This window comes from Micromys minutus, assembly GCF_963924665.1.
Source record: "Micromys minutus genome assembly, chromosome: 8".
In the NCBI taxonomy this organism is placed as follows: domain Eukaryota; kingdom Metazoa; phylum Chordata; class Mammalia; order Rodentia; family Muridae; genus Micromys; species Micromys minutus.
The window spans coordinates 47,178,439-47,205,223 of record NC_137977.1 but is presented as its reverse complement, the minus strand read 5'-3'; the positions used below and the strand labels follow the sequence as shown (position 1 = coordinate 47,205,223).

The window sequence follows — 26,785 nt, the reverse complement described above, 5'->3', positions numbered from 1 at the left end:
ACATGATGGGAACTGACCACTGGGACTGAATGAGAGAGAGAAAGTTTTTGTGCACCTCAAGTTAATTAATCATGTTTGTTTATTGTTTGGGGGTGGGGTTAATTTGTTGTTGTTGTTTTTGCTTTTGTTTTTTGAGATAGGGTTTCCTCTCTGTAGCCTTGATTGTCCTAGAACTCATGCCTTAGACCAGGCTGGCCTCGAACTCTCTCCTGGCATCTGTCTCTATGTGGGGATTAAAATTGTGTGCCACCACCACCTCCTCGTAATAATGTCTATTTTTTTAAAAAGAATCCTGCAAAATTCTCACAAAGGAACTTTTCCATGTGCTGCCAAAGCCAAGTCAACATGTTGACATGCACACAGACCGTGTTATCTCGGTTTCCTACATTTCTAATACCGTGCCGGGAGCAAAAGGAGCTGTATTGTGGGTTAGAATGCAAAATTCTGTCTTTGTCTTTTTTTTTTCTTTCAATAAAAACTAGAATCCGTCAAGTTGATAAAGCCAGCTATTACAGTCTACCGATGTAGTTTCTGAAGTCTTATTTGGAGGCAGTGTTAACGGACACATTCTAGAATCACCTGGGAAGAGCTTCATTGTGGGATTGTCTGGATTGGGTTGGCCTGTGAGCGTGCCTTTGAGTGATTCTCTTGATTCTGTTAGCTGATGTAGGAAGACTCAGCCTCGCAGTGGGCAGCACCGGTCCCTAGATTTGTGCTGTGGGCCGTATAAAAAGGGAGCCCATGAGCTGGGAGCAAGACTGTATGTTCTCTCTCTGCTCTTGACTGTGGATGTGACTCGCTGCTTTGGGGTCATTTGGCCTTGACTTCTCTGCAGTGATGGGTTGGAACCTGGAGTTGTGAGAAGAAAAAAAAAAAAAAAAAAAAAACACTGCCCCCAACTAAATTGTTTTTGTGGGGGTATTTCGTACATCAACAGAGAACAAGAGTAAGACATAGCCTTCCTTGTGCCCCTGCCCTCCAGCAGACAGAGCACTCTCCTCCCACGCCCATGTCAAGGAAAGTTTTAAATGCAGGTCTCACTTTAGCCTCTTCCCACCCAGGGTGGGATGATCTTAAGCAGGATAAGGTTGCCCTGGGCAAGAACACTCATCATCTGCATTTGCAGCAGTTACTTTAGAAATCACCACTTCCAATCACCAGGCAAGAGGCTCCCTGTTTAGGTTCTCACTCTGGTTTTCTCTCTGAACAACTTCAGGCTATACCATGATTCCCAAAACCAGGTCTCTTTAATAGCAGAAAACTTTCTCACAGCACTCCACGCTGGTAGCCCAGGAGGAGGCCCCTTCCTAGCTTTCCCTCTTCTCTCTGTATTTTCACACGCCTCTTCTCTGTGCTCTTCCAGAAATCTGCCCCATCAAATTCGGACCCCATTCTCATGACCTCATTTAACCTCATCTGCTTCCTGGAGGCCCTGACTCCAAAGGCAGTCACCTATGAATGGGTAGATGGAAAGGGTAGACCGGAGACACAAGTCAGACCACAGCAGCCACTGATGTTAAATGCTGACACTTTCTGTGATACACAGAGCAAGATTTGAACACAGCCCTGATTTTAAGCATATCACTTAGCTGCCTCCATGGTGACAAAGGACTGGGCAAGTTCTCTGTCACAATGCTGCCATCAAACCCCCACATGGAGAATAGGAACAAACATGGGAGACAGGATTTCTCTTCTCACGGCACAGCGTCTTCCAGTGAGCAGAGCAGGATTCCCAGAGCCCAGTCACATACATAGATACCACTCTACAGAATCCCTTCCCACAGGATTTCCTGGTGTAAGCCTGTCACACAGAGAGAGCTGGCGTACCACTAGTGAGGTAGTACACAGATAAGCCTCACGACTCCATCTTCTACAAGGCAAGCTAGCAAACTTTCCATCCCCAGATGAAGCTAAAATGTGCAAAGTGAGAATACCTTTTCTTGGAGGTGTGGATATGACATGTAGCCAAAGCACAGCACGCAGTTAGTGCAGATGCTGCTGCTAACTCCCTCAGCTAACCGCCAAGGGCTCACGTTCTAAACTCTATCATTCCCCACCATGTCAGACGAGCCTGCCGTGGCTTCTTCTCTTGTGAGCTCAACTACATGAAGAGCTTTAGAGGAAATGGGGGTGATTATGAACAAGACAAAACTTGAAGGGTGAGGCTGGTTAGTATTCCTCTGGGAAAGGTAGTAGAAATATCTTCCAGAAGTTTCTATTAAAGGAGAACCAAAAGGCTGATGTGGACTCCACTTAGAAGTCTATGAATAAAAGAAGTGTTCAAAGCCCGAAGCTGGGTGTGGTGGGGAATTATTGTAATTCCAGGACTCAGGAAACCGAGGCAGGAAGAGTTCTACAAACAGACCAAAAACAATAAATAAATAAAGAAATGAAAAGAGATTTTTAAAAAAGCAAGTGCTGCCCTGGGGCATAAGGCAAGGGTTAAATCATCCTAAACGAATATATAGGCTAAGGACTGCCCTCACCTACACCTAAAGTTCCAAATTCCATAAACACCTTCCTTCACAGTGGAAAGAACAGGGCTCCCGGGTGTGTGTACTTGGACCTAAAACATTCTGCTTTTACTTAGTTGTGTGCTACAGTGGATTTAATGGAATTTACGGATCAGAGTGTGAAAATGGAATCTGAGGAGATGGGGGTCTTATGCGGTTCAAAGTGATTGTTGAAAACTAGTGGACTGGAGAGATGGCTCAGTGGGTAGAGACAGTTGCCCACAAACCTGACTACACGGTGGAGGGAGAGAACTGGCTCTCGGGTTGTTCTCTGATCTTGGCATGTGGAGCATGTGTTCCCTCTCCCTCTCTCAATAAAGGAAATGTAAAGAGAAAAAGAAAGAAGGGGAAAGGGAGATGATCTGTTGGCCTGAGCAGACCTTCGGCTGGTTTCTCTCTCTAAGCTGCAATCCTTTGTCCCCTCCATCAGCTAACTTCCTCTTGCTGGCTTGACTCCTTCCAGCTCTGAATGCTCTGTGCCCATTGCTGGCTCACTCCACTAGCCCCAGTCAACTGTGCAAACATCTCTTCCCCGGGGCAGTAATTCCCAGTCTTCCCAGCTGCCTCTGCTCGCTGACGCTCGTGCCACTAGTGTTCATTTCACAGCCGCGGTTCATGGAGGCTTGGAATGCCCTGTTGGAGCTCCTTGAGGACAGACATGCCTTTCCTAGCTTGTTCATACTTCTTCAGTTCCCCCCGCCATACCTGGCACTAAAGCCAGGAAGTGTCTATCAAGATAGTGAAGAAAAGAAAGTAAGAGGACCAATTTTGAGTGGATCCTGGATTCGTCATTTTTGGCACCAGGATTTGCCATGTCACTGATCGTGACTTGAGGGTCAGAGTTATGGCTTTGTCATTCATTATCCCTTGTTTCCTTGGCCTTCCTCCTTTGTATAGACAGATCCCAAAGCCTGGTGACTGTTCCTGGGAAATGGATCTTGGGTGGCTGTTTCTTCTATATCCTGTTCCCCAACACAGAGTCTTCCTATTTCTACTCTTGGATTCTCCATAGAGTCTTAAGGGCCATTCCCAATGTGTCTAAAGTTGTGCTTCCCTAATCTACCTGGGCTCCAAATCGTACCATGTAGAGCCCAGAGGAAACATACTCCCAACATCTGATTAGTAGTTCTGGGGTGAGATCTGCCAATCTGCATTTTTAAACACCCCTGGATAAACTTGTCCTCACTGGCAAATACCAAAGTTCTTATGCACTGCGCTGCCATGCCCTTTGACCCTGCTCACACAATCTTCCTGGGTCCCCTATTTGCCAGCTCTAAGTACGTGAGGGGCTATAAAGGCCTTTCCCACTTTGAGCCAAGTGGAACTCTGTGGTCTGTACCTATTACTCAATGTAGACTCCTTCAGACTAAAGTTCTCTTAGATTAACTCTTAAATCACCAGGCACAAAGTGGTGGCACACACCTTTAATCCCAGCATTTGTTAAGCAGAGATACATAGATCTCTGTGAGTTTGATCCAGCCTGATCTACGCATAAAGTTCTAAGTCAACCACAAGTACATAGTGAGATTGTCTCCAAAAAAAAGGTAAATAAATAAAAAGCCATGCAAATTTTTTATTATAGCCCATGATATATCTAATTCTTGCTAACCCTGCCCTGCATTTTTTTTTTTTAACTTTGAAGGGCACTTGACATCTCCCCAGTGGTATTTACTTCATCCTGCCTCATGGATGCTAAACATCTATAGAAAACTTTTGTCAAAGGCTAGACTTCCCTATGCCCATGGTCATCATGTATATTGTCACTTAGCAACCATTTATGGGCTGGGGAGGGCGATGCAGTGGGCAAGAAGGAGCCATGTGATAGTCATCAGACTGAGAAATAATGCTGGAGCCCTGTCTCAGACACACTTTTATCCTTGCACTTCTCTTCGTTGGCTCTTCCTAGCCGTGGCAGTGGGCCTAGGAAGTGGACAAGGCAGCCATTCTCCCTGTTGTGCAGGCGATGAGATTGAGCGTGTTCCAGAAAGAGACCAGTGCAGCATCACCAACCTGTGGGGTCTTATTACCGTACCCCCTTTTAGTTCCCCTAAGGCTTTCAGTTACCAATCCCTCCTCGGAAGTCTGAGCTTTTGTCTTCTTTGTACATGTGAATCTCAATGCTGAGGACTGTCGTCTGCATTACATTTCCAGGGTCTATCCTATGCCGAATGCTGAATATCTGTAGTCATATCCTATTTCCCCGTGACTTCAGTCAATGTAGATACCATCGTTACCTGCATCTTACAGATAAAGATGTGGAGTCTTAGCGAGTCTGTGTGTCTACTCATCTCTGCCTGCCTCCAGATCTCAGTTTCTTTCTTATCAGTATATGTTTATCATACAAAATAATAAGCTTCATTGTGGCATTTTCACACAGGTAAGTAATGTACTATAACAATAAATTCCCATGGTTACCCAGATTACACAAATATTTCTTCTACATCTGTGTTTGTTTGTTTGTTTGTTTTGAGACAGAGTTTCAATGATTAACCCTGGCCATCCTAGAATTCATTCTGTAGACCAGGCTGGACTCAAACTCAGAGATCTTTCTGCCTCTGCCTCCCAACTGCTGGGATTAGAGGTGTGCACCACCACTGCCCAGGTCCTGTGTTATTTCTTAAATCTAGATTACCCATATGAGGGGGGAAATACATATACATTTACCTTCATGAGTCTGGCTTTCTTCACTCATAGTTCAGTTCCATCCATTTTCCTGCAGGTGATACAGTTTGGGTGTTGTTGTTGTTGTGGTGGTGGTGGTGGGTTTTTTGGGGGGCTTTTGGTTTTGTAGCTGAATAAAATTCCATCATGCATACGCACTTCATTTCCCCCGAGTCATTCACTGATCGGCACCTGAGCTGATTTCTTGCTTGGCTGTCGTGAAAATGCCACAGTAAACATTGGTGTGCGGGTATCTCTGTGTTATGACTTAAGAGTCCTTTGGACACACACTCAGGAATGGTCTAGTCAGGTGGTGTAGTAGTTCTAGCTTTTGTTTCTTGAAGAACTCCTGCCCTGGCTCCCATTGTGACTGCAATCATGTTCCCTCCCGACCCCCATGGGTGTATATAGGCCCCTTCCTCCCCACCTCTTCTCCAGCATTTGCTGTCATTTTTTTCTGGCCATGGTGGCTAAGAGTATTGGTCATTTTTCCCATGTGTGTGCTAGCCCTTTGTACTTCTTTTGAGAACTATGATTCATTTGTTCATTTATTGGTTGTTTAATTTTAATGTTTAATTTTTGGGTTCTATATCGTTTCTCCAGTATGAATTAATCTCCTGTCAGATATGTAGTGGGCACAGTGGTCACTGTGGATTATTTGCTTTGAAGCGCAAAAAACTTTTTGGTCTCTTGCTGACCCATTCACCTTTAACATAGTTCTTTGCTGCTTTGCATAAATGTTGGAGGGAATCACCAGGTAAGGACTGCCAAGGTGGGGATGGGACAAGTGACAAGAGGAGGAGACTTGAACCATTCTTGGGGACACCCTCTATCAGTGAAAGAGTACAGCCAAGTACCCTATGCACTGAGTTAAGTCTTACCCTTCCTAACCTCCCCACCATAACGGGTGTTTAAAATTACAGCAGCCACCAAGGAGGCTGGCCCAGGAGGGCCACAGGCTAGGTTAGTCCTCCATGTAAAGTGCCTTCGGAATTTGAGTGGGAGATAGAGGTGCGGAGCTGGCCAGGCGTGATTCTTCTCCTGGCACAGCTGTCAGGCCACGGTGGGGACAGAATGTGGCACCACATTGCAGTCATTCCAGCTAGGGGGAATTCACCAGCAGCCTGCTGCCCAGGAGGCAGGCCAAGGGGCTTTTTATAGCCCTCCAGGAACCTGGAAGAAAACTGATCTGACAGAGAGAAAGGGGGGCAGGGCGGGCAGCACATGTCCGGGTACCTTCCTCTCAGCGTGGAATTCCCAGAGGCCCTCAGTTCCGCTTAGAGCAGGAGAGTGAGTGAAGAGTGTGATGGTCCCTGACCCAGCCCCTGGTTCTTTCAGTCCTCTTCTTTGGCTTCTGCATCTGACAGAATATTGTGCCGTGACTCTGCTACAGTGCTGAGGTCAGCAGATCTCAGCCCACGGGCCGAATAACAGACTTAATAGTGTTATAGATACAGAGCCATGCCCATTCCTTATACATTTTGGATGAGCTTCCTCGGTACAAAACCACAGTTGAGTAGTCGAAACAAAACATAAGCATCCTTCAAAGTCTATAAACCATGAACGGTGGTCACGGCCAGCCTTTCTCAACCTGTAGGTCATGATGATGACGCCTTCAGGGGCCAAACGAACCCTTTCACAGGGGTTGCCTATCAGATATCCTACACATCAGATATTTACATCTTGACAGTAGCGAAAGTAAAATTATGAGGTAGCAACAAAAATAAGTTTATGGTTGGGGGTCTCCACAACATGAGGAACTGTATTCAAGGGTTGCAGCATTGGGAAGGTTGAGAACCACTGACCTAGGCCTTCCCTAGTAGAACGTGTTTGCCTACTCTGAGGAAGGCTGTAGGGAGAGTGCAGACCCTGCTGGGAGTACTGTGCTGGGGTGTATTCCATACAGACAAAGAAGCAGTGTGCCCCAACAGTGCAGGGAATGGGAACATTGTTTCTCTCTGTTTTGCAGATTACTTTTAGCCTCAAAATTATTTTGCAAACAAAATTTAAGCAATCAAGTCACAGTGGGTGGAGTGAGGGTCCTGAGCAGCCTCCCTCCCACATAATCCCTACGTAACCCCTGTGGAAACCAAGCAAACCCCATGGATTTTGCCAAAAGAGCAGATGAAAGCCATGTGTCCCCGCACCCCACCACTTTTACTGTGGGGACATGAGGTTCAAGGGCAGTAGCTTCCCTAACCATGTGGCAGAGCCCCCAGATGACCTTGTGCAAAATCACTAATGTCCCAAGCAGAGAACAGGCCCATCTCTTCAGGGGACAGGCCTGTCTGTTAGCTGGGCAGAGCCTGCTGTGTGTCTGCACTGCAGCCAAGGCCAGCCCTGCTGATCCAGAACCTCCAGAGGTCAGATCTGGGGCTCTGATGGACACTATGGAAACCGGCCTTGCCTTACATCACTACGGCTGAGTCAGGTTTGAGAACCTCTTTTCAGAGAGACCCAGAACCAAAAGAAAAATATTAAAATCTTTATTTTATTTTCCATTTCGTTGGTACAAAGACTTTAAAAAAAAAAAAAAAAAAAAAAAAAAAAAAAAACCTCAGAGTGTATATTACAATTGACATGTTAATTTATTCATTCTTTTCTCCCTTTTCTAAAAAAAAGCTGTTATTCGGGAGATAAAAACATCTTCAAATCAGTAGCATCTTAAGATGGAGAAATTATGATAATTTATACAAAAGCTTTCCTTTGAAGATGGAATCAGATTCATTCATTTGTAGAATAAATATTTACCCTTCCTGCCCATTCTTGTAGGAGGGTGTGCTGAGGGCAGATCCCGCTGATATGTGACTGAGGAAGATTTTTTTTTTTAGCTCCACTCCAAGAAAACTGATCTCCTGGGACAGTGCCAGGAAACCAGGGAGACTAATGGCTTTTCCTCTACTCTAGCTAGCAGCCAGGTGTGTCTCTGAAGGGCTGGAGGGAGCAAGCTCGAGAAAGAGAGACTCTGCCTGTGGCCCGAAATCATATCTGGTCGCTCTGCATCAAACAGAATGTGTAAAGGACCAGAAGGCTCAAGGGACACTTTGTAGCCAAGACTGTTGGAAACTCTGCAGATGATGTTCCGGGTAGGGAAAGTGATAGAAAGGAAAGAAGGGCCCAGAAGTTGCAAAATAAATGCCTGAAGCCCAGAGGAGCAGAAGGAAGCAAGCTAAGCCTTGAGTGGCTCCAGAGAGGAGGCTCCCTACTCCCAGGGTCTCTAACAGGGTGTGTCCCTACTCTTGGAGGTTAGGGTGCTTGTGATGTGCCTAATTATAGAGACAGATAAGGTCAGAGTCAAGGACCTTACTTAGCTGCCTGCTGGTGTCTGGTTACCTCTTTTGGATCCGGTCTGTACCTGCTTCTATATAATTCAGTTTCTTCCCCTGAAATGGTCAAGAGGCTCCAGACAGGCATGGAAAAAAATGCCCTGCCTACAGGATGCATTCTGGTTTAGTTTTTCAAAGTGAAGCTTGAAGTACAAGTTTGTAAGTGATTGTATTTCTTTTTATTTATTTTTTAATGTTCATTTATTTATTTTATGTATGTGAGTACACTGTCGCTGTCTTCAGACACACCAGAAGAGGGCATCAGGTCCCATTACAGATGGTTGTGAGCCACCATGTGGTTGCTGGGAATTGAACTCAGGAAGAGCAGTCAGTGCTCTTAACCGCTGAGCATCTCTCCAGCCCTCACCTTCAAGGCTCTTATTCTTATGCGCCCTTTATTGGCGCTGAAGGAAGACCACAGGCTTGGAGATGGCCTTGGAATTGGGTGAGAGGCCATTCTTGTCTAGTCTGGCAAGAATCTGGCTACATTCTGCCTGTATCCTGGGGTCAGGCTAAATTCAAAAGTAATGGGTAATGTATTTGCTGAAAGGTAATTTGAAGACAGGGGCATTTGGGCTGGCTCTTGGAGCTCTTTATTCCAGTCTATAAAGAGAGAAGACAAAAACAAACCTGAAGGACATGGAAAAAATGTGCAGTTTGGCAAGAAAAGGAGTTGAGTTTAGAGTTGCTGACAAGGGTGAAGAGCCACTGAATTGTTAGAGGTTAGCATTATTCCAGAATGTCTGTCTCTGTACCAGGACAACGGCCAAGGTGCCAAGGTGCCCTTCACCCATCCAAGGCACACACAACCTACAAAACCGGGAATTCATTTGAAAGGAGAGAACATGAACTCGGTATGCCACCAAAAGGTTCCCTGCTGGAAAGGAACTGCTTAGGGAAAGTGTTTCTCTGATTCAGCCACCAAGGCATATAGAGACAACAGTTTGGGTCCAAGGGGTGCCAGGTTACATCTTGAGCTGGAAGTGAAAGGTGGCAGCATTGTCCTTATGGTACTGAATTTGTAGGCAGAACAATGTGGCTGTATGTTTGTGACTTCACAATGGACTGTCCCTTCAAACTGGGGGCCAGAATAAGCCCTTTCTCCTTTAAGTTGCTTGTGGTTGGGTATTTGATTACAGTACTATCAAAATTAACTAGTGCACTCTGTTTGGGTGGAATTTGAATGATTTCTGTTTTTGCTATGTCTGACCTACTTTGGTGAGTGTGCCCAAGCATGTGTGTAGAGGCTCACACCTGTCTGTGCAGGCATTTTAGCTAGCATTCCTCAATGCCATCCACCTCCTTTTCTGAGAGAGGGTATCTCTCTCTCTCTCTCTTTTTTTTTTTTTTCAATGTGAAAGTTGATCTTTTTTTTCAGACAGTATATTCTGGATGCAGTTTCCCCTCCCCAAACCCCTCCATGTGCTCCCCATTTCCCCAACCACCCAAATTCACCCCTTCTCTCTGTCATTAGAATACAAACAGGCATCTAAAATAACATCATCATCTACAAAAACAACAAGAAACAGAAAAAAAAAGAGTAAAAGGAAAAGCCCAATAAATCTACACAGATGGTGAGACACATACATTTACACACAGAGAAAAACCCACAAAAAACAAAATGTATGGGGGGATAGCACACACCTTTAATCCTAGCATTTGGACACAGAGACAAGAGGGTCTGTGAATTCGAGGCCAGCCTATTCTGCAGAGTTAGTTCCAGGACAGCCAGGGCTACACAGAGTAGCCATGAATGAATGAATGAATGAATGAATGAATGAATGAATGAATGAATGCCATAATATATAAGAAAAATATCTGTAAGGTTTCTTTTGTGTTGGCTATTCAGCCTGCCCCTAAGTATGGTTTGTATACCCAATGAGACTTCACCAGTAAAAAGTAGTTTTTCCTTTGAGAGCAGTTACCAGCTGCAGGTTGCTTCTAGTTAACAATACGTAAGCACTGGGACCCCATCTGGCTTAGATGTGTGCCGGCTCTGTGCGTGCCATAGTCTCTGTGAGTTCGTGTGCCTCAGTCCTGTTGTGTCTAGAAAGCTGTGCGTTCTCGGTGTCATCTGTCCACACTAGCTCTTACACTCTTTCCATCTCTGCTTCTGCAGTTTCCTGAGCCCTAAGGGGAGGAATTTGATTGAGATGTCTCCTTTAGTTCCAAAGTCTCTCCCTCTCTGCACAATGCCCAGGTATGGGTCTATAGATCTGTTCCCATCTGCCCCAGCAGGGATCTTGCTGAGACAGCGTATCTCATTGGCCCATGACTTGCCAAGTAAGCTAGACTGGTGGCCAGTGAATCCCAGGAAGCAGCCTGACACTGCTTCCCAGAGCTGAGACTGCAAGTTCCAGCCAACATACGTAGCTTTTGTCTGGTCTCCTTTTTAATTTCTGAGATACTTCCCAGTGTTGCCTCCTACCGACCTGTGTTCCAGTGGTCACTGCCTACAAGCTATGTCCCCTCAGGCAAGATTTCTAACGTCTATGTGTCTGTTGCCTCCTCTCCCAAATGGAACTGAATATTGCCGTGAGGATGCAGAACGCCACAGGTGGCTTCACACAAACCAGATCACTCCTCATTACTGCCTGACGTCTCCCGCTTTCCTGATAGTTCCTGCTCCTCCAAAGGTTTCATTGAATTTGATCACCAGCAACTATGGTGTAAGGAGAGAACTCACACCTGAGAGTTGTGCTCTGACCTCAGGTCGTGTGCCATGGCATGTTATGCATGTGTTCACACACACACACACACACACACACACACACATTGGATGGCCAAGGATGGCCTTGATGTAGAGACTTCTGCCTTCCTCCCTTGTGATTCTGGGCTGATGAGCCTGCACCTCCACACCATCCTGTGAGAGTGTTTTAAACACTTGTGCTACCCGAACAGGTAAGGTCACCCTGCTCTCGGTTGCAGAACAGAGTTGCCCCACGTCCTTTTCTGACAAGCTGTGAGCCCATGAGGATAGGAACAGTGCTTCACTTAGTGTGTGTCCAATTGGCATGGTGTCCAGCCAGCAGGGGGTCACAGCAGGTACCCTTGGAGAGGGGCCAGGGGATCCTCTTAAAACAATCTATCCAAGGATGGAAGGGCTCCCAGGAAGACAGGGCATCTTGAGCAGAGTGCTTCTTGGGTAGTAGAGTAGGGTTGACTGCATTGAAGAAGTTTTTAGCCATCTGGACTAAAATGAGAAGCAGATGCCCAAGATGCCTCTGTGGAAAGACTACAGGTCAGCACGGCTAGTAGTGACTAGCACTGTGAACTGAGGTGGGAAGTGCCCAGAATCAAATGGATTTCCCTTCCTTTCCCCGGCCATCTGGGCAGCTGACATCCCTCAGCAAGCCTTTAGTTTCTCACCTGTAGGACAAAGATCACTAAGAAACGTGAACAGTGTCCAGTCCATCAAGCAGCTGGGAAGCCTTTCTATTATTGACAGTAATGCTTAGTAAGTGAGATAGATGGTCCAGGTGGGATGCTGAGGATGAGCTCAGAATGGCCCTTTGGACTGTCCTCTAGTCTGGAAATCTGTTTCCCTGCTTCCCTTCCTCTTGCCTGTAGAAACCTAATGTGCCTTGAATTGCTGTGAAGTTGGCTGTGAGTCAGGCCCCCAAGGCTTCCCCTGAGGAGACCTCAAGGGAGGGATTCTTGTATCAATAACAATAATGCAGCAACTTGATTACAGGTCATGGGAATAGATGGCCTGAATAGGCACTCAGAACCTCATTTCCCCATTAGACTTGAAGTTCTACCCCTTTAACTCCACTTGAAACAAGGCTTTGTGGTTTCTATTCCTCACAGCAAGATGACTTTATTTTAGGCAACTGTTCCCATCTGAAGTGTTTGTTCAGTCCTAATTAGCCACTTCTGTCCAAATGCCCTCTTTCTACTCCTCCGTGAGTTCCTTCTTGCTTTAACAACTAACCCACACTACAACGTGTATCCTAACTTCTTCCAGCCCTGCAGGGCCCAGAACACCATTTTAACTTTGGGACCCAAAGAATTAAGAGTCCTTATTTCCCTTGGGAATCCCATGAGTCAGGCTTCTGCTTGTCTGCATTTCCCACCTGCTTTGTCTTCCAGACTCCCACTGGAATGGCCCACGAAGCTCTGTTTATAGCATTTTAGGGTTTCTTCAGCTCCTAGCTTTTCCATATTCCTCTGGGGGAAATAAAAACAAACATCAACAAACCTCATAGTTAGGTTTATTACATAATAACCCCACTGCTGGTACCCGTTTTATGAATTAACTTTTCTTGTTATTGTGACAAGAAGCAGCCTTTTGGCTTGCAGTGTGATGTGGCTTTAAGCCATAGTAAGGCTCGGCTTGGTTAGCATGAGGATGCTATGCAGTGCTCTACTGGATGCTCACAACAACTTTATTATTTCCACTCCACACATGACACGTAGGAGTTCAGTATTTTGCCCCAGGCCATATATCTTGTAGGAAGTGGCCATTGGAGCATGGGTCAGTAAGAAGACACATCATACACGGACAGAACTGAGAAGAGGTCTCAGATACTAAAAGAAGGTCAGACAAAAGCTACACAGAGAAGTCATGACTGTGAGGCAGTTGGTGACATTGGTCTGCAGGTGAGGAGTAACTGGGGGTAGGCTATGAAATCTCAAGGCTTACCCCCATCCCCACTTCCTCCAGTGATACACTTCCTCCAGCAAGCCTTTATATCCTACATCTTTCCAAAATATCTTGTTGAGGACAAGGGTTCAAATCCCTGAGCCACAATGCAGAACAAGGCTGTATGCATGGTCACTTCTCATCCGTGCAGTCTGCGGCACTGTTGATTCTTCTCTGGATGCTGAGGTTCTTGGGTGCCGACCTCCACCTCAGCCTGAGCCTGGGCTGCTGCTTAGCTGCGCTTCCTGAATCTTCATGGAGTCTTTCACATGATTAGAACCTTTATTGTTCACCACATCTTTACCGTTCACTGAAACTGACCAGTTTCCAAATCTCAGTTCACAGAGTGCTTTCATGTCATGGCGATGTGGTAAGTCTCACACATTTAAGCAGGCAGTTAAGAAAACTGAGGATTTCTCAAATGCACAAACCAACTTGGCCAAGGCCTGTAGTCAGTAAGGAGGTAGCCAAGCTTTGAATCTCTGGATTCTGGCTCCAGTACCTGTATCTTCTCTACTATACCAAAACACAACACACCATGGGTGGCCAGAAAAATTTCACTGTGGCACCATGACCTGCAGCAAGTTCCAGAACCACACTGTACTTCAGTAAAACTGAATTCCTACAGGTCATTAGAGGCACATACCTTTAATCCTGGCACTCGGTAAGCAGAGGCAGGCAGAGATCTATGAGTTTGAAGCCAGCCTGGTCCACAGAGCAAGCTTCAGGACAACCAGAGCTACACAGAAAGAGTGTCTCAAAAAGCAAATTAGACAAACAAAAAAATGCAAAACTGAGTTTCTACTATATAGCAATGTTACAGTTTCTACTATATAGCAATGTTACAGTTTCTACTATATAGCAATGTTACAGTTTCTACTGTATAGCAGTGTTACAGTTTCTACTGTATAGCAGTGTTACAGTTTCTACTGTATAGCAGTGTTACAGTTTCTACTATATAGCAGTGTTACAGTTTCTACTATAAAGCAGTGTTACAGTTTCTACTATAAAGCAGTGTTACAGTTTCTACTATATAGCAGTGTTACAGTTTCTACTATATAGCAGTGTTACAGTTTCTACTATATAGCAGTGTTACAGTTTCTACTATATAGCAGTGTTACAGTTTCTACTATAAAGCAGTGTTACAGTTTCTACTATATAGCAGTGTTACAGTTTCTAGTATATAGCAGTGTTACAGTTTCTAGTATAAAGCAGTGTTACAGTTTCTACTATATAGCAGTGTTACAGTTTCTAGTGTATAGCAGTGTTACAGTTTCTAGTATAAAGCAGTGTTACAGTTTCTACTATATAGCAGTGTTACAGTTTCTAGTATATAGTGGTGCTAACAGTGGGAACAAGCACAGAGTGAGGCACAGAGATGACCCCGTGGTAGAAAAGCACACAGCCGTCAAAAGCAGGGAATTCAAGGAACATCAGCATCATGAACAAGTCCCTCTGCAGCACAATAATAAAATAACAACAGGTTATTTATAGCGTCAAAGCCCCCTTAGTAAAGTTCGACACTAAAACTTTAACATGGGGATTTTCAGTATCTCATCTAGTTACAATAAAACTATGAAGAAAGGCTTTTTCTCTCTCCGTTCCCATGTGTTCCTGGCTGGACTCTCTTTCTAAACCCATTGTTCTTCTAGGTCTCCACTTCTCTCCCCTCGTGACTCTGCTCCTGTCTGTCTGCCTCCACCCCTTCTCTCCCTCCCCTTTCCCCAGATATTCCTCCTTTATACCAGGAAAAACAAACAAACAAACAAACAAACAAAAGCCATGAGGAAGGGAAGCAAAGGCAGGCAGAAAACAGCTCTGAAGATGACGTCAGGGGTCACAGAGACCGGGGCTGTCAAGATCCTGGCTTTCATGTGACGTGCTAGGCTGTTGGATGCTTAGGGCAGATAAAAAGTAACCAGTTACAGAGATAATAAAAATAACTGATGACATAAATTAACTAAATTAAAAAATGGCCTGTGTGTGTTTGGTCTAGTGTTGAGAGTAACTCCTGATGCCAGAATTAGAATTAATCCAGTTTTCATCCCCCTGAGGCTCCCTGTCCCTTCTAATAAAGGAGATAAACATACTCAACATAGAACCTCCTTGCAGGAAGTGCTAAGTAATGAGATGGGCCAGAAATGATTATCTCTGGGGACATGAGAAGCTTAAACTGAATTGGGTATACGTGTGAATCATAGTCTGTGCTCTGGGCATCTAGGGAAAATGACTGTGGCCTTTGAGCCTCCCCTGGTCCATGCACAGAATAGCAGATTCTACCTCCTGTGCAGGATGAGGAGAAAACGAGGCAGCGTAGCTCAGTGCTTAGTGCAAAATCTGGACCTCCACTGAAGTGCTGCAGATGCTAGCTGTGTGTCTCCACCCCCACTCTGCCCGCCTTTGGTGAGGGAGACAGTTTAGACTGTCCAAACGGAAGCAAGCTCCCATCTTGTGGGGGAGAAGGAGCTGGTGTCACAGTTTCCCACTTCCTCCCAGAACTGTTTCCGTTGTGAGCTAAACAGGGAGAAATCCACAGACAAAGGAACAATTATGGGAGAGCCCACTTCTTCCACAATCAGAAGTTATTTCCTCAGAAGTGAGAAGTCATCAGTGAGCCCCCACCTCCTCCCATGTGCAAATGGCATGATGTCAAGGAAGCTGAGGCTTCCCTGGGGCCCAGAACTAGGAACAGGTTCCCCAAGCAAGAGCCCTCAACAGGAACAGATTGCTGCTGGGATTGGCTATGAAGACACTGAATTTCCCTGAGCCTGTCCCCAAGCCTGGCTCAGAGACAGAGCCCGCAGATACTCCCAGTTGCCTGCCTGCCCACTGACTATGGCCTTCCCGGCTTCTTACCTTCCTGTCTCGCTGAAATGATAGCAGGCTAGAGAAGTGTGCTAATGTACTCCCCTGATAATAACCCCTGCTTTAAAAGCGCAGTCACTCCCCCATCTCTCCGAGCCGATACATCTGTGAGTTCAACATCCTCAAACCTAGGAGGAAACTGATGCTCAGAGATTGAAGTCAAATCCTCAACTTACATACACCTTCCCTCTGACCTTGAGCCTCCTGCCTACAAAGTCAAACCTACCCTCTTCTTCCCAGTGGGAAACAAATGCTCAACTTAACATACACGAGCCTCCCAAGGTGTCTTCATCGGGGGCAAAACTGAACTCCTTGAAGATGCTGATCACCAGGACAAGGCTGGGCATATGGGATGTCTCTGTTGCTCCTTCTGCATTCCATTTTCACCATTGTCTTCCTGTGTAACGGGACAACAGGAAATGTTTACTTTGCTGGAAAAACAAGACTGCTAATCCAACCAATGCGGTCACGTCCAGCGTTCTGCCCACTGTGTGGCTGTTCCTTGGTCTTAGAGAGAAGCACTTACAAAGCCTCGGGAGAAAGCATGATCCCCTGTGGCCTCAGCCAGGAAGATCTGCAGCCAACTGGAGGGCAGCTTCCTCAGAGAGGGAGAGCGTTCTGAACCTACGGATTGAAGGGACGGTTCTGCAAGCCTTGCCTGAGGTGCCAGTGGCCTCTGCTGATCTACCCTAAAACTAGACAAGCGTGAGAGCAACATTCTGGAGGAAAGGCGCCACAACCGGCCCCTCCCTTTCTGCCGTCCTCAAACCTATGAAGCATGGTTAGCCCACCTTGTACAAATTAGTGCATGTGAATAACGTGTAAGTCTTGTACAGTAGGTAAACCACCCATGCTGGCTGAGTGCCTACCACGTGCTAGATACTAAGTTCTCTTGTGTCAAATACATTCCTACAGAGGGGGCATATTGTGGGTTAACAGTGGTACATGTGGAGCCGGGGGTCATTTGTCTCACTCATGCATGGCCAGGAAGTGCAGCAAAAAGAGCTGAACTTTGGGTGGGCCAGGGGATAGAGTTGTTACTTGACTTGTTGCTGTGACAAGAACAACTTTTAGAAGAAACCGTTTGTTTTGGCTCCCGGTTTGAGGTCACAGACGATCATGAAGAGGACATCACGACAATGGGAGTGACAGGAAGCAGGAGAGGTGGATCCTGCTGCTTTCCGTTTTATTCAGTCCAGTTCTGCAGCTTACAGTACGGTACCACGTCTAGGGCAGGTTTGCCCACCTCAGCCATTCCACTCTCCAGCTACAAACTGCATCACAACTGTGTCCAGGGATTTGTTTTCGAGGTGACTCTGAATCCCAGCAAGAGAACAGTCACAGGCCATTTCCACGGTATCTTCTGATTACTACCATCCCCTATATATGTGTTAGAATTCACACCTACCACCAACACCCCACAATCACAGCACAGTCTTTGGGAGCTAAGCCAAAGGAGAACTTGGGCTTCTGCTTCCTATTATAACCACAGGTCTTGTGGGTTTGCTTTTCTTTTTTCCAAGCACCTTTCTACTCTGCAGAGCAGCTCTCAGGGTGGACGTGTTTGTTTAAACCACATTAGCAGGCTGTTAGAGTTTATCAACACAAGAGAAAAGTTTGTGCCCATAATTCATTCATTTCAGGCCCAAATGAGAGAAGTTAACAGAAGGAAGGGAGAGGGGGAGGGAGAAAGAGTCTATTCCAGCACTATATAATATAAAACAGCCAGCATGATGCTGCTCCTGGCACTTGTCTGGAGGATCAGAAGTTCAAGACCATCCCCCTGTCTGAGGCTACACAAGAATACACAAGACCCTGTTTCCCTGAAAACAAACAAACAAATAAAAAATGGTAAGGAGATTTAAATGTTACAACGTGAAGGCTGGAGAAGGCTCAGCAGGAACAAGCACTTGATAATCGTCCATAACATCAGTTCCAAGTCTGACTTGCCCTCTGACCTCCTCCAGGCCCAGGCACATACATGGTGCACACACACACACACACACACACACACACACACACACAAAGGCAAAAAAAACACATACACTTAAAAATAAGTAAATAAAAATTTTTAATAATTTACTTTTATTTTTATGTACTTTAGTGATTTAACTGCAAACAGTCTTGAGCTACCATGTGGATGCTGGGAATTGAACCCAGGTCCTCTAGAAGAACAGACAGTGCCATCTTTCCAGCCCCCAAATAAATCTTTTTAAGACAGTCTTACCACATGAAATGCCAGAGAGAACTCAAGTTATGACAGCATAAATTAGGAGAGATTAGTGTGGTCAGGAAAACAGAGCTTTTCCCAGGGAAACACGATGGGGTGGAGAGCAGAAAGCAGGAGAGGGAAATCCTCGGGGGTCAGAAATACTTGTGCACTGGGGATCCATCCCATATGCAGCCACTAAACCCACGCACTATTGCTAATGCCAAGCAGTGCTTACTGGCGGGAACCTGATATAGATGCCTCCTCAGAGGCTCTGCCAGAGCCATACTGATACAGAGGAGGATGCTTGCAGCTAACCATGGACTGAACACAGGGACGCCAATGAAGGAGCTAGAGAAAGAGCTGAAGGAGCTGAAATAGTCTGCATCCCTATGGGAAAAACAAAATTATCAACTATCCAAACCCACCACAGCTCCCAGAGAATAAAATACCAACCAATGAGTTCACTTGAAGAGACCACAGCTTCAGGTGCATATGCAGCAGAGGACAGCATTCTCTGGCATCAATGGGAGGAGAGGCCTTTGGTCCAGTGAAGGCTCGTTTTCCCAGTAGGGGAACACCAAGGTGCTGAGGTAGTTGGGAGAGGGAACACTTTCATGGAGGAAATGGGAGGGGGAGGGAGATGATGGGGGGGGAAGGATATAACATCTGAAATGTAAATACAGAGAATACCAAATAAATAATGAAAACAAAGAAATACTTGTGCAGAATGCCTGAGCTAAGAAGCTGAGGACCAACATGGGGTGTCAGGGCAAGATCTCCCTGGGTCATAGGAAGACTCTTCTTCCCTTTATCTCCCACCCCAACACTCAGTCTCACATCTGATAGGCACTCTGCCTTCATGGGCAATGGGTGGGTAACTTTCCGCCCAAGGTTCTTATAGGCCATACCCCATTAATGGGCCTGCTTGTTAGAACACAGCATACAAAATTCTTACTTCCTTCCTCTCACCCTCTTTTCCTCCCTCCCCTCCTCCCTTTCTTCCTTCATTCCGTTTAGGTTTTTTGAGACAGGACCTCTCTGTGTAGCCCTGGTTGTTTTCAGACTTACTATGTAGACCAGGATGGACCTCACAGAGATCTGCCTGCCTCTGCCTCCCAAGTACTGGAATGAAAGGTGTTCACCACCACAATGGGTTCAGACATCTTAATGAAACAGTTTTAAAGAAATGGCTTGGGGTGGTGGTGGAATACGGTTTTAATTCTAGCACTTGGGGAGAGCAGAGGCAGGTGAATCTCTGAGTTCAAAGTCAGTCTACAGAATAAGGTCCAGGACAGCCAGGACTACACAGAGAGAACTCGTCTTGAAAAAAACAAATTAATTAATATTTTTTAAATGGCATGTTCTCTTTCCAGACAGATGGTTATAAGAAGGAAATTGGGACATTTTGCTGCTTAGAACTTTGAGTAAATCAAAAGAAAATTCTGCAGACCCTTCATAAAACCTCACAATGGCGCTCTTCTTGCTTTCCGTTTAAAAATGTGCTGTATCTGCTTTGACAGCAGACAGAAGTAATTTGACTCTGTGATTCGTTAAGAGACCTGTAAGGTAGCAGATTGAAAGGTGGGCCGGACTGACCTCAAACCTGGAGGAGCCCAGTCAGGGTTTATTATGCCTGTGGTTTGCAGAGGGGTTTTGAGGTCCACTGGTTTTCTCTTTCATAATGGAAATTAGATGTATTACCTTTGAGCCCTTCTGTAAGTCCCATTTTCCCAGTATTCTTACTGGAGTTCTGTGCTCTCTACCTGCGAAGAATCCTTCTGGCTAAAGCTTTTGTTGAGGCTGCATTAGGGCCTTGGGTTTACTCTCTGATACACGGCATCCTGTTTTTATTTTGTTTCAGTAGGGAGTGGTGAGATCTTAGTCCGGGATGGGTTCCCTCCAGAAACAATCAGAAGTCTAATCTTAGGTATGTCCCCCAAATTCCAATTTTATCTGAGAACCCTCCCTGTAACAGGGAGAATAACCTCTCCTCATCTTGAGTTTCTGTGTCTGAAACCTTTGCCTACTCTCACTTGAAAGATCAAAGTTCTGTGGACAATCAGACCATTTTTTTTTTTTTTTTCTGTTTCATTTTAGTCCTTAGAATTCACTGAACTACTCTGGAACTAAACCAAGAGCGCTAGAGAAATGTATTCTAAATAAACTTTAGACATGAAGATTAGTGTGTTCTGTTCTGATTTGCTGAGTTGTAGAACAGTTCTGTGGACTTGACTGGACTAAAGACATGGCAGACAGACAGACAGACAGACAGACAGACATCAAAAAGCTGGGATCAGGTAGACTGGACCCTCTGGTTGAGGAGATGCAGAACCTTGGAAGCTTGGTGTGTTTATTTTGTACAGAGGTGGCAGGTGTTGGGTCAGGGAGACAGGTGTAAACTCTATAGGTAAGGCGCAGTCAGTCTCCAGATCATAAACGTGGACATACGGCAAAAAACAAACAAATCTATGGTGTATGTTTTCTGCGAATGTGGTCAATTTCATACCTGGGCTAGAGGAAGGCATTTCTATCCCTCTGAGCTCACCGCTGGGGAGCAGAGAGACTTTGCATTTTCCCATGGGTCTGAGGCTATTGTCTAGATATGGCTGTGCCCATGTCAACAGCACACATTCCTGTAGGGTCTCCCCATGCTGATACCCTAGTCTCTCCACAAAAGCCCATGTTACCTGGACCAGGAATAAAGGGGAGAGACGGGTTATAAATGTAACTGGGAAGAGTAGAGGCCTGTCCCATGGGTGACATTGCTGGTTCCTCTAACTAAAGAATCGTGTTCCCTCTTTGAGCACCTTGCATGAAAGAAGAAGCTCTGCTGCCTCTGCCACGACCATTGCCAGATCAGCCAGGGCCAGATCTGCAGAGTCCCCGTTCTTACACACACACACACACACACACACACACACACACACACACACACACACCTGGAGTACCTTCCTGGGGGCAGACATGGATACAGACTGTCTGATGCAGTCACGCCTTCATCGTCACCGTGTGGGGAGTCACTGCTAATCTACTGTTTGCTAAGACATTGGGAACTTTAAAAGGTTTAGAAATGTTTCCAGGATCTCACTGCTGGAAAACGGCAGTGACCGGAGGAGGACTCTGGCTATCTATAGCCTCTAGCTTTTCTGATGCGATTCATCTTAAGCATCAGGCTCAGGTAAATTGTCTGTCAATTTTACACTGGATATTTCTTTTCCCTCAACTGACTGCTTGACCAAGTCACATAACCTCTTTGGCCCTCACTTTACAAATCTTTAAAATGAGAGAGCTGGGCTAGGATCATCCAAATATCACTGCCATTGATGACTGTTCATTGGACATCTGCCCTGTGCCTTGAGTTAGAACTCGGATGGCTCATCATCCACAAATATCTGGTCGGTGCTTTGGAACCCAGAAGTTCTTGAGGGTGTTAATAGACAACAACAATTCTGACCACAACACACAGCACAGCAGTTGTTGAATGAGTGTTGGCCACAGGCAGAGCAGGAGCTTACCTAGTCCCCTGGGGTTGGGAGCTCGCCAGTTCTCACTTTGCATACTGCAAAAGCAGAGCTCAGCACAAGTGCAATATGAAAGTACAAGAATCCAAGGACTCGTTATGCATTAGACCCAAATTGTCAGCCACTAGGTGAGACTGCCCTAAAGCTGTTTGTCATCATCTGCAGGAGTGTCCATCCCTTGCCTCTGTTGCCCCAGAGGAGACAGTCGATGTTTCTTAAGTGACACAGGCTTTCCTGTAATTACTATAGTTTATAGATGTTTGATAACATATTTGGCAAATGTTGGACCTTGCATTGCCAGGGCAAAGCACCTGAGTCTTTGCTAAAACACCAGCTTCTGGGCCCTGGTTCAGGCCTGCTGAGTCACTCTTTGGCCAAGGGACCAGGAGTCCATGTTTCCAACAACTCCAGGGTATTGGTCTACCTAAAAATCAAGGTGACCTGCTGACCTGGTGACATGTAGTTTGTCATCTACATTATACACAGAAGCTTTCTCTTTAATTAAATTCTCTGATAGTTAAAATATCTGGTAGAAAAATTGCTCATAGAAGGAACACACTTCTGAAATCAACACTTTGTAAGAAAGAGCAAGCTTCCTGGTGTGAGCTCTATTGCTCTGGAAAAGCCTAGAACAGGCTAAATGGTTCTGTATATACCTCAGTGTATATATAGCATCTCTGGGATGTGATCCCTGCCAAGTAACTGTTCTGAGTGCTAGTCTCTCAAGCAGTCAAGGCTGTGATGTTTTGGTAGGCTGACTGAGAAGATGGCCATGCAGAAGAAACCTCAGCCCTTTAGAAAGAGTCTCATAGGTAAAGCAGTCACCTAGCACTGTTAGCAAAGAGGGCTTGGAGAGAAAACCAAGCCAACCATTGTATCTGCAGTCCCCCTTCCTGCCCTGGCCTCCAAGCTGCTTGGTTGAGTTGAGTGGTAGGATCTTAAAGCACCAGAGTTAGCTTTGATGATAGGTCCAAGGCCTATCCCTGACACGTATATCTCTTTCCCTGAGCTTATACTTCCTCTTTCCTAGGTCAGTGGAGGTTGTCTTAGTTACTGTTCTATTGGTGTGAAGAGACACCATGACCAAGACAACTTATAGAAGGAAGCATTTAATTGGGAGCTTGGTTACAGGTTCAGAGGATTAGTCCATTGTCATCACTGCAGGTACCATGGCAACATGCAGGGAGGCATGGTGCCCGAGCAGTAGCTGAGAGCTCACACCTAGTCTGCAAGCTATAGACAGAAAGAGAGAGAGGGAGACTGAGCCTGCCATGGGCTTCTGAAACCCCAATACCCAACCCCCAGTGACACACCTTCTCCAACAAAGCAAAGCTTCTAATCCTTCCCAAACAGTTCCACTAACTGGGATGAGCATTCAAATATATGCGCCTATGGGAACCATCCTCATTCAAACCACCAGAGGTTTAAACAAAATAATGTGCAGTAACTGGCCAGTGAAAGATGACTGACCAGCCCTAAGGAAAAGCCTTGTTCATTTACAGCAAGCTGAGCTTTCTCTCTGTAAACCACTGCAGCCTGGGTAGCAGTCCACACTGTCATCTTCCTCCTGTCTGTTTTAACTTCTTCCTCCTCCTCTCTCTGGTTGAATTCTAGTGATCCATCTCTATTATTCCTTTAGGTCTCAAAGGGAACCCCAGTGGTTCCCTAGGCTGTCCAGGTGCCCTGAGTTTAATCCCCAACAGGAGGGGGGGGAGTAACTAGAAGTCAAGGTGTTGTGTGCAGGATCCCATCAAAGACCAGAAGGGAAACAGAACTCTCCTTGCAGAGTGTGGTACTAAAGCCCAGATTTTAAGGTCAGAGAATTCACTCAACCTAGTTCCTAATTAGGGTGGCCAGGCTGTGTTCAGAGCAATAAATACAAGCATGACTTCTGCAGAAGCCAGAATGATGCTGCCCTTGGGCACTTGCAGGGGGACTGGAAACACCCGAAGATCCCAAGACATCATCAAGGGGACCACGAGATCAAAGCAACATTTATGTGGCCTTTTTGTTGTTTGTCGGGATCTTGCTATGATTTCAGACTGGACTCCCTGGGCTCCAGTGATCCCCCTGCCTCAGACTCCTAAGTGCTGAAATTTCAGGTGTGCACTGTCAAGCCTGGCTCAAAGCCATTTCAGATAAGAAAATATGTCCCTTCTTTGTGCTCCTTCTGCACAAGTGTCCAGGGCTGGTGTCTAGGGGCACGTGAAGATGGCAGCCCTGAAGGCTGCTGGGATGAGTATGTATCCTTGTGGTATAAGGATCTCTTGGCTTAGCCTGTCATGGTGGTTCATATCTTTAATCCCAGCAGTTGAGAGACAGAGGCAGGGGATCTCTGAGTTCGAGGCTAGCCTGGTCAACAAAGTGAGTTCCAGAACAGCCAGGGCTATAGATACCTATAGGTCTACTTGTTATGTGGTATTGATTGGCACAACCCCCACAGAAAAACAGAGATTCGGGGGACCCTCAAGAATTCCTGAAAGTATAAAAGAATTTTGAGACCAATAGAACCCAGAATGTCGGGTGTAAGGCTGTTCTGCCCAATAGCTCTGGGGTGCTAACGAGCAGGGCAGCAAGACTGTCCTGTTGCCTTTTCACCATGACTATCGCCCTTGTGAGTGGTTAGGTATGAATGTGTGTGTTTGTGTGTGCGTGCGCGTGAGGGGGGGGGATAAATTCTACAGGGAGACAATCTCTCTCCGGTGGCATTGGGGACTCGGGCCCTGAGGACAACAGCTCTCTTCCTCTGCAAGCTTGGAGCTTACAGCTGGGAAGCAGTGGGTTACACCCACTCCTTTGAAGCTGTACAGGTCTCTTCACTCTGCTGGCTGCTGGACATCCTGGAAAATGGGTCTCCCTGCCAGACCACTCATGGCAGCCTAGTGGGGATGAGTTAGAAAGTACTCAGAAAGTGGTACCACAGCGTCCAGTGACTGGAACATTCTGAGGCAGTGGCCCTGTCTGGATTGGCAACCTTGGTTCATTTGCTTCAAACTTGGGTTAATGCTTAATGCCACAGAGAGATGACATTGCTATCTGTCCCCAACAATGACAGTGTGCAAAAGTTCAGCATGAAGCGCTCTGCTGAGCAGGCTACAGCCTAGATACTTAGAAAGTGAAGCACCTGGTCTTGCTTACACTTCGGAAGCCTTTTGAGCATCCAACCTAAGTGGGGTGAATTCCAGAAGCAATAAGAACAGCTGAAACATGGCATAAGAAACCCTCACAGCCCCACTACAAGATGTGTTGTGGTTAATCCCTTTAGAGAGGAAGAAAGTGAGTCACTGGGAAGATAAAGCTTGTGGAAGGCCCTGTAACCCCGAATTGAACCAAATATTCTGGCCCCAGAGTCTCTAGAGCGAGGGTCTTCCAAGCATCTTCAGCCTTCACAGGTTCACATCCACACCTCCTTGCCTCCTGGTGGATCTGAGAGTTGGGTCCCATGCAGAAGTCCCAGCTCTTCTAGTTGCTTCTGTGTGACCTCTCTGTCTTAGTTCCTTTATCTGAAAACTGAGGTGATCCCAACACCTACCTCAAAATCATTGGTAGGATTAAACAAGACACCAGAAGGCACTAAAAGAATAGGGTAAGAATTCAATGGAGATGCTTGTAGATGTTTTTATCTGACTTCCCGAAGTCTTCCCTTCATTTCTTATATAATGGTGACAGTAAAATGCTTGATCTGGGGTATAAACGATATAAGATAAATGCTTACTAGCACAACTTGTAATAACTGCTCAACACAAGTTACTATGTGCAAGTGTCTGTCATAAAGCAGGCCTATGTTACTGCTTCGATGAAGCTGCCCCTTTAATACAAAAGAAATCCTATATGGGACAGAGAGATGTCAATGACATAATGTTCTTGGCATGCTTCTGTCTTTAAAGGACTCTGTGCTCTGAGATTTTTGCGATTTGCTGGGGTCTCTGACCTGGGAACTTATCAGAAACACAGAAACTCAGTTCATGCCGAAGACCTTCAGAGCCAGACTTTGCATTTTGTCAAGAATCCAGGTGATTCCTGTGCACACGTAGGGTCAAGATGCACCGGTGTACGGATGGAAGGAGCAGCCGTGATAGCTTTGGGCATGGAGAAGGAAGGGTTAATGTTTCATTTGGCTCTGGGACAGGAAACAGAAGGTTCCAGAGATTGAAGCATGTGGATGATGAAACAGGAAGACTCCCTTCCTGCCTGTGTTCTGGGCAGCTGGAGGCTGACTGAGATATGTTCAGGGCCCCCGTGCCTGCAAATCAGGCTGAGGCAAAGGAAGCCATTCTGCTCCTGTTTAGGGTGGCCTGGACTAACAAGGGCCAACATGAAGGCCCTGTCCTCAGGCCAAGGCCATCTGAAGGCTAAGGCAGAGGAGGAAGGCCAGAGGAAAGCCACCTGGTCTGAAGTAGAGCCCTCCCTAGAAAGGTTGGTGACCAGCCATGGGACAGCTTGTGTATGGGTCCCTGTGTCTCCCTGGTAAACAGGGCCCTGCCTTCTAGCCCCTGCTGCCCCAGCCTCAAGGGGGGGCATGGACAAGATCTTAACTCAGCCTGCCTGTCTCTCCTCAGTGCTGGAACAGCTAATCCCTGAGCTCACTGGGCTCCTCAGCCTCCTGGACCATGAGTATCTCAGTGACAGCACCCTGGAGAAGAAGATGGCTGTGGCCTCCCTCCTGCAGAGCCTTCAGCCCCTCCCAGGTCAGCCCTAAAGAGTCTCACTTACACAGACAACAATGGTAGAGTTCACCCCATTGCCTATATAAGGGGATGTCTAAGCCTCGGGGTTAGCTCAGGATAGCACAGTGGGTTCTAGGCTGTGACCCAATATGCTCATCCACCAAGGCCCTGCCCCTCCGCTGCAGACTTGGTTGTATTGTATGTCCTCCTCCAACCCAACCCTCCAGAGACTCTCACAGAACATGCACATGCATATTCGCCATTGTAATCCAAAGCATAACTCTCATGCATAATATACCATATATACCACACAGGACACACAGTAAGCAGTCTCATACACCATATACACATATAACAATACATATATAAATACAT

At 46.1% G+C, this 26,785-nt stretch overlaps 1 protein-coding gene across 1 annotated transcript in view; it reads left to right on the top strand.

Moving 5' to 3' along the window:
* AFAP1L1 (actin filament associated protein 1 like 1) overlaps positions 1-26,785 on the top strand; it is a 56,110-nt gene that overhangs the window by 1,560 nt on the left and 27,765 nt on the right. The window contains exon 2 of the mRNA XM_080919694.1: positions 26,303-26,431. Coding sequence (XP_080775820.1) covers positions 26,303-26,431 — 129 coding nt within the window. The remainder of the gene's footprint in view (positions 1-26,302; positions 26,432-26,785) is intronic.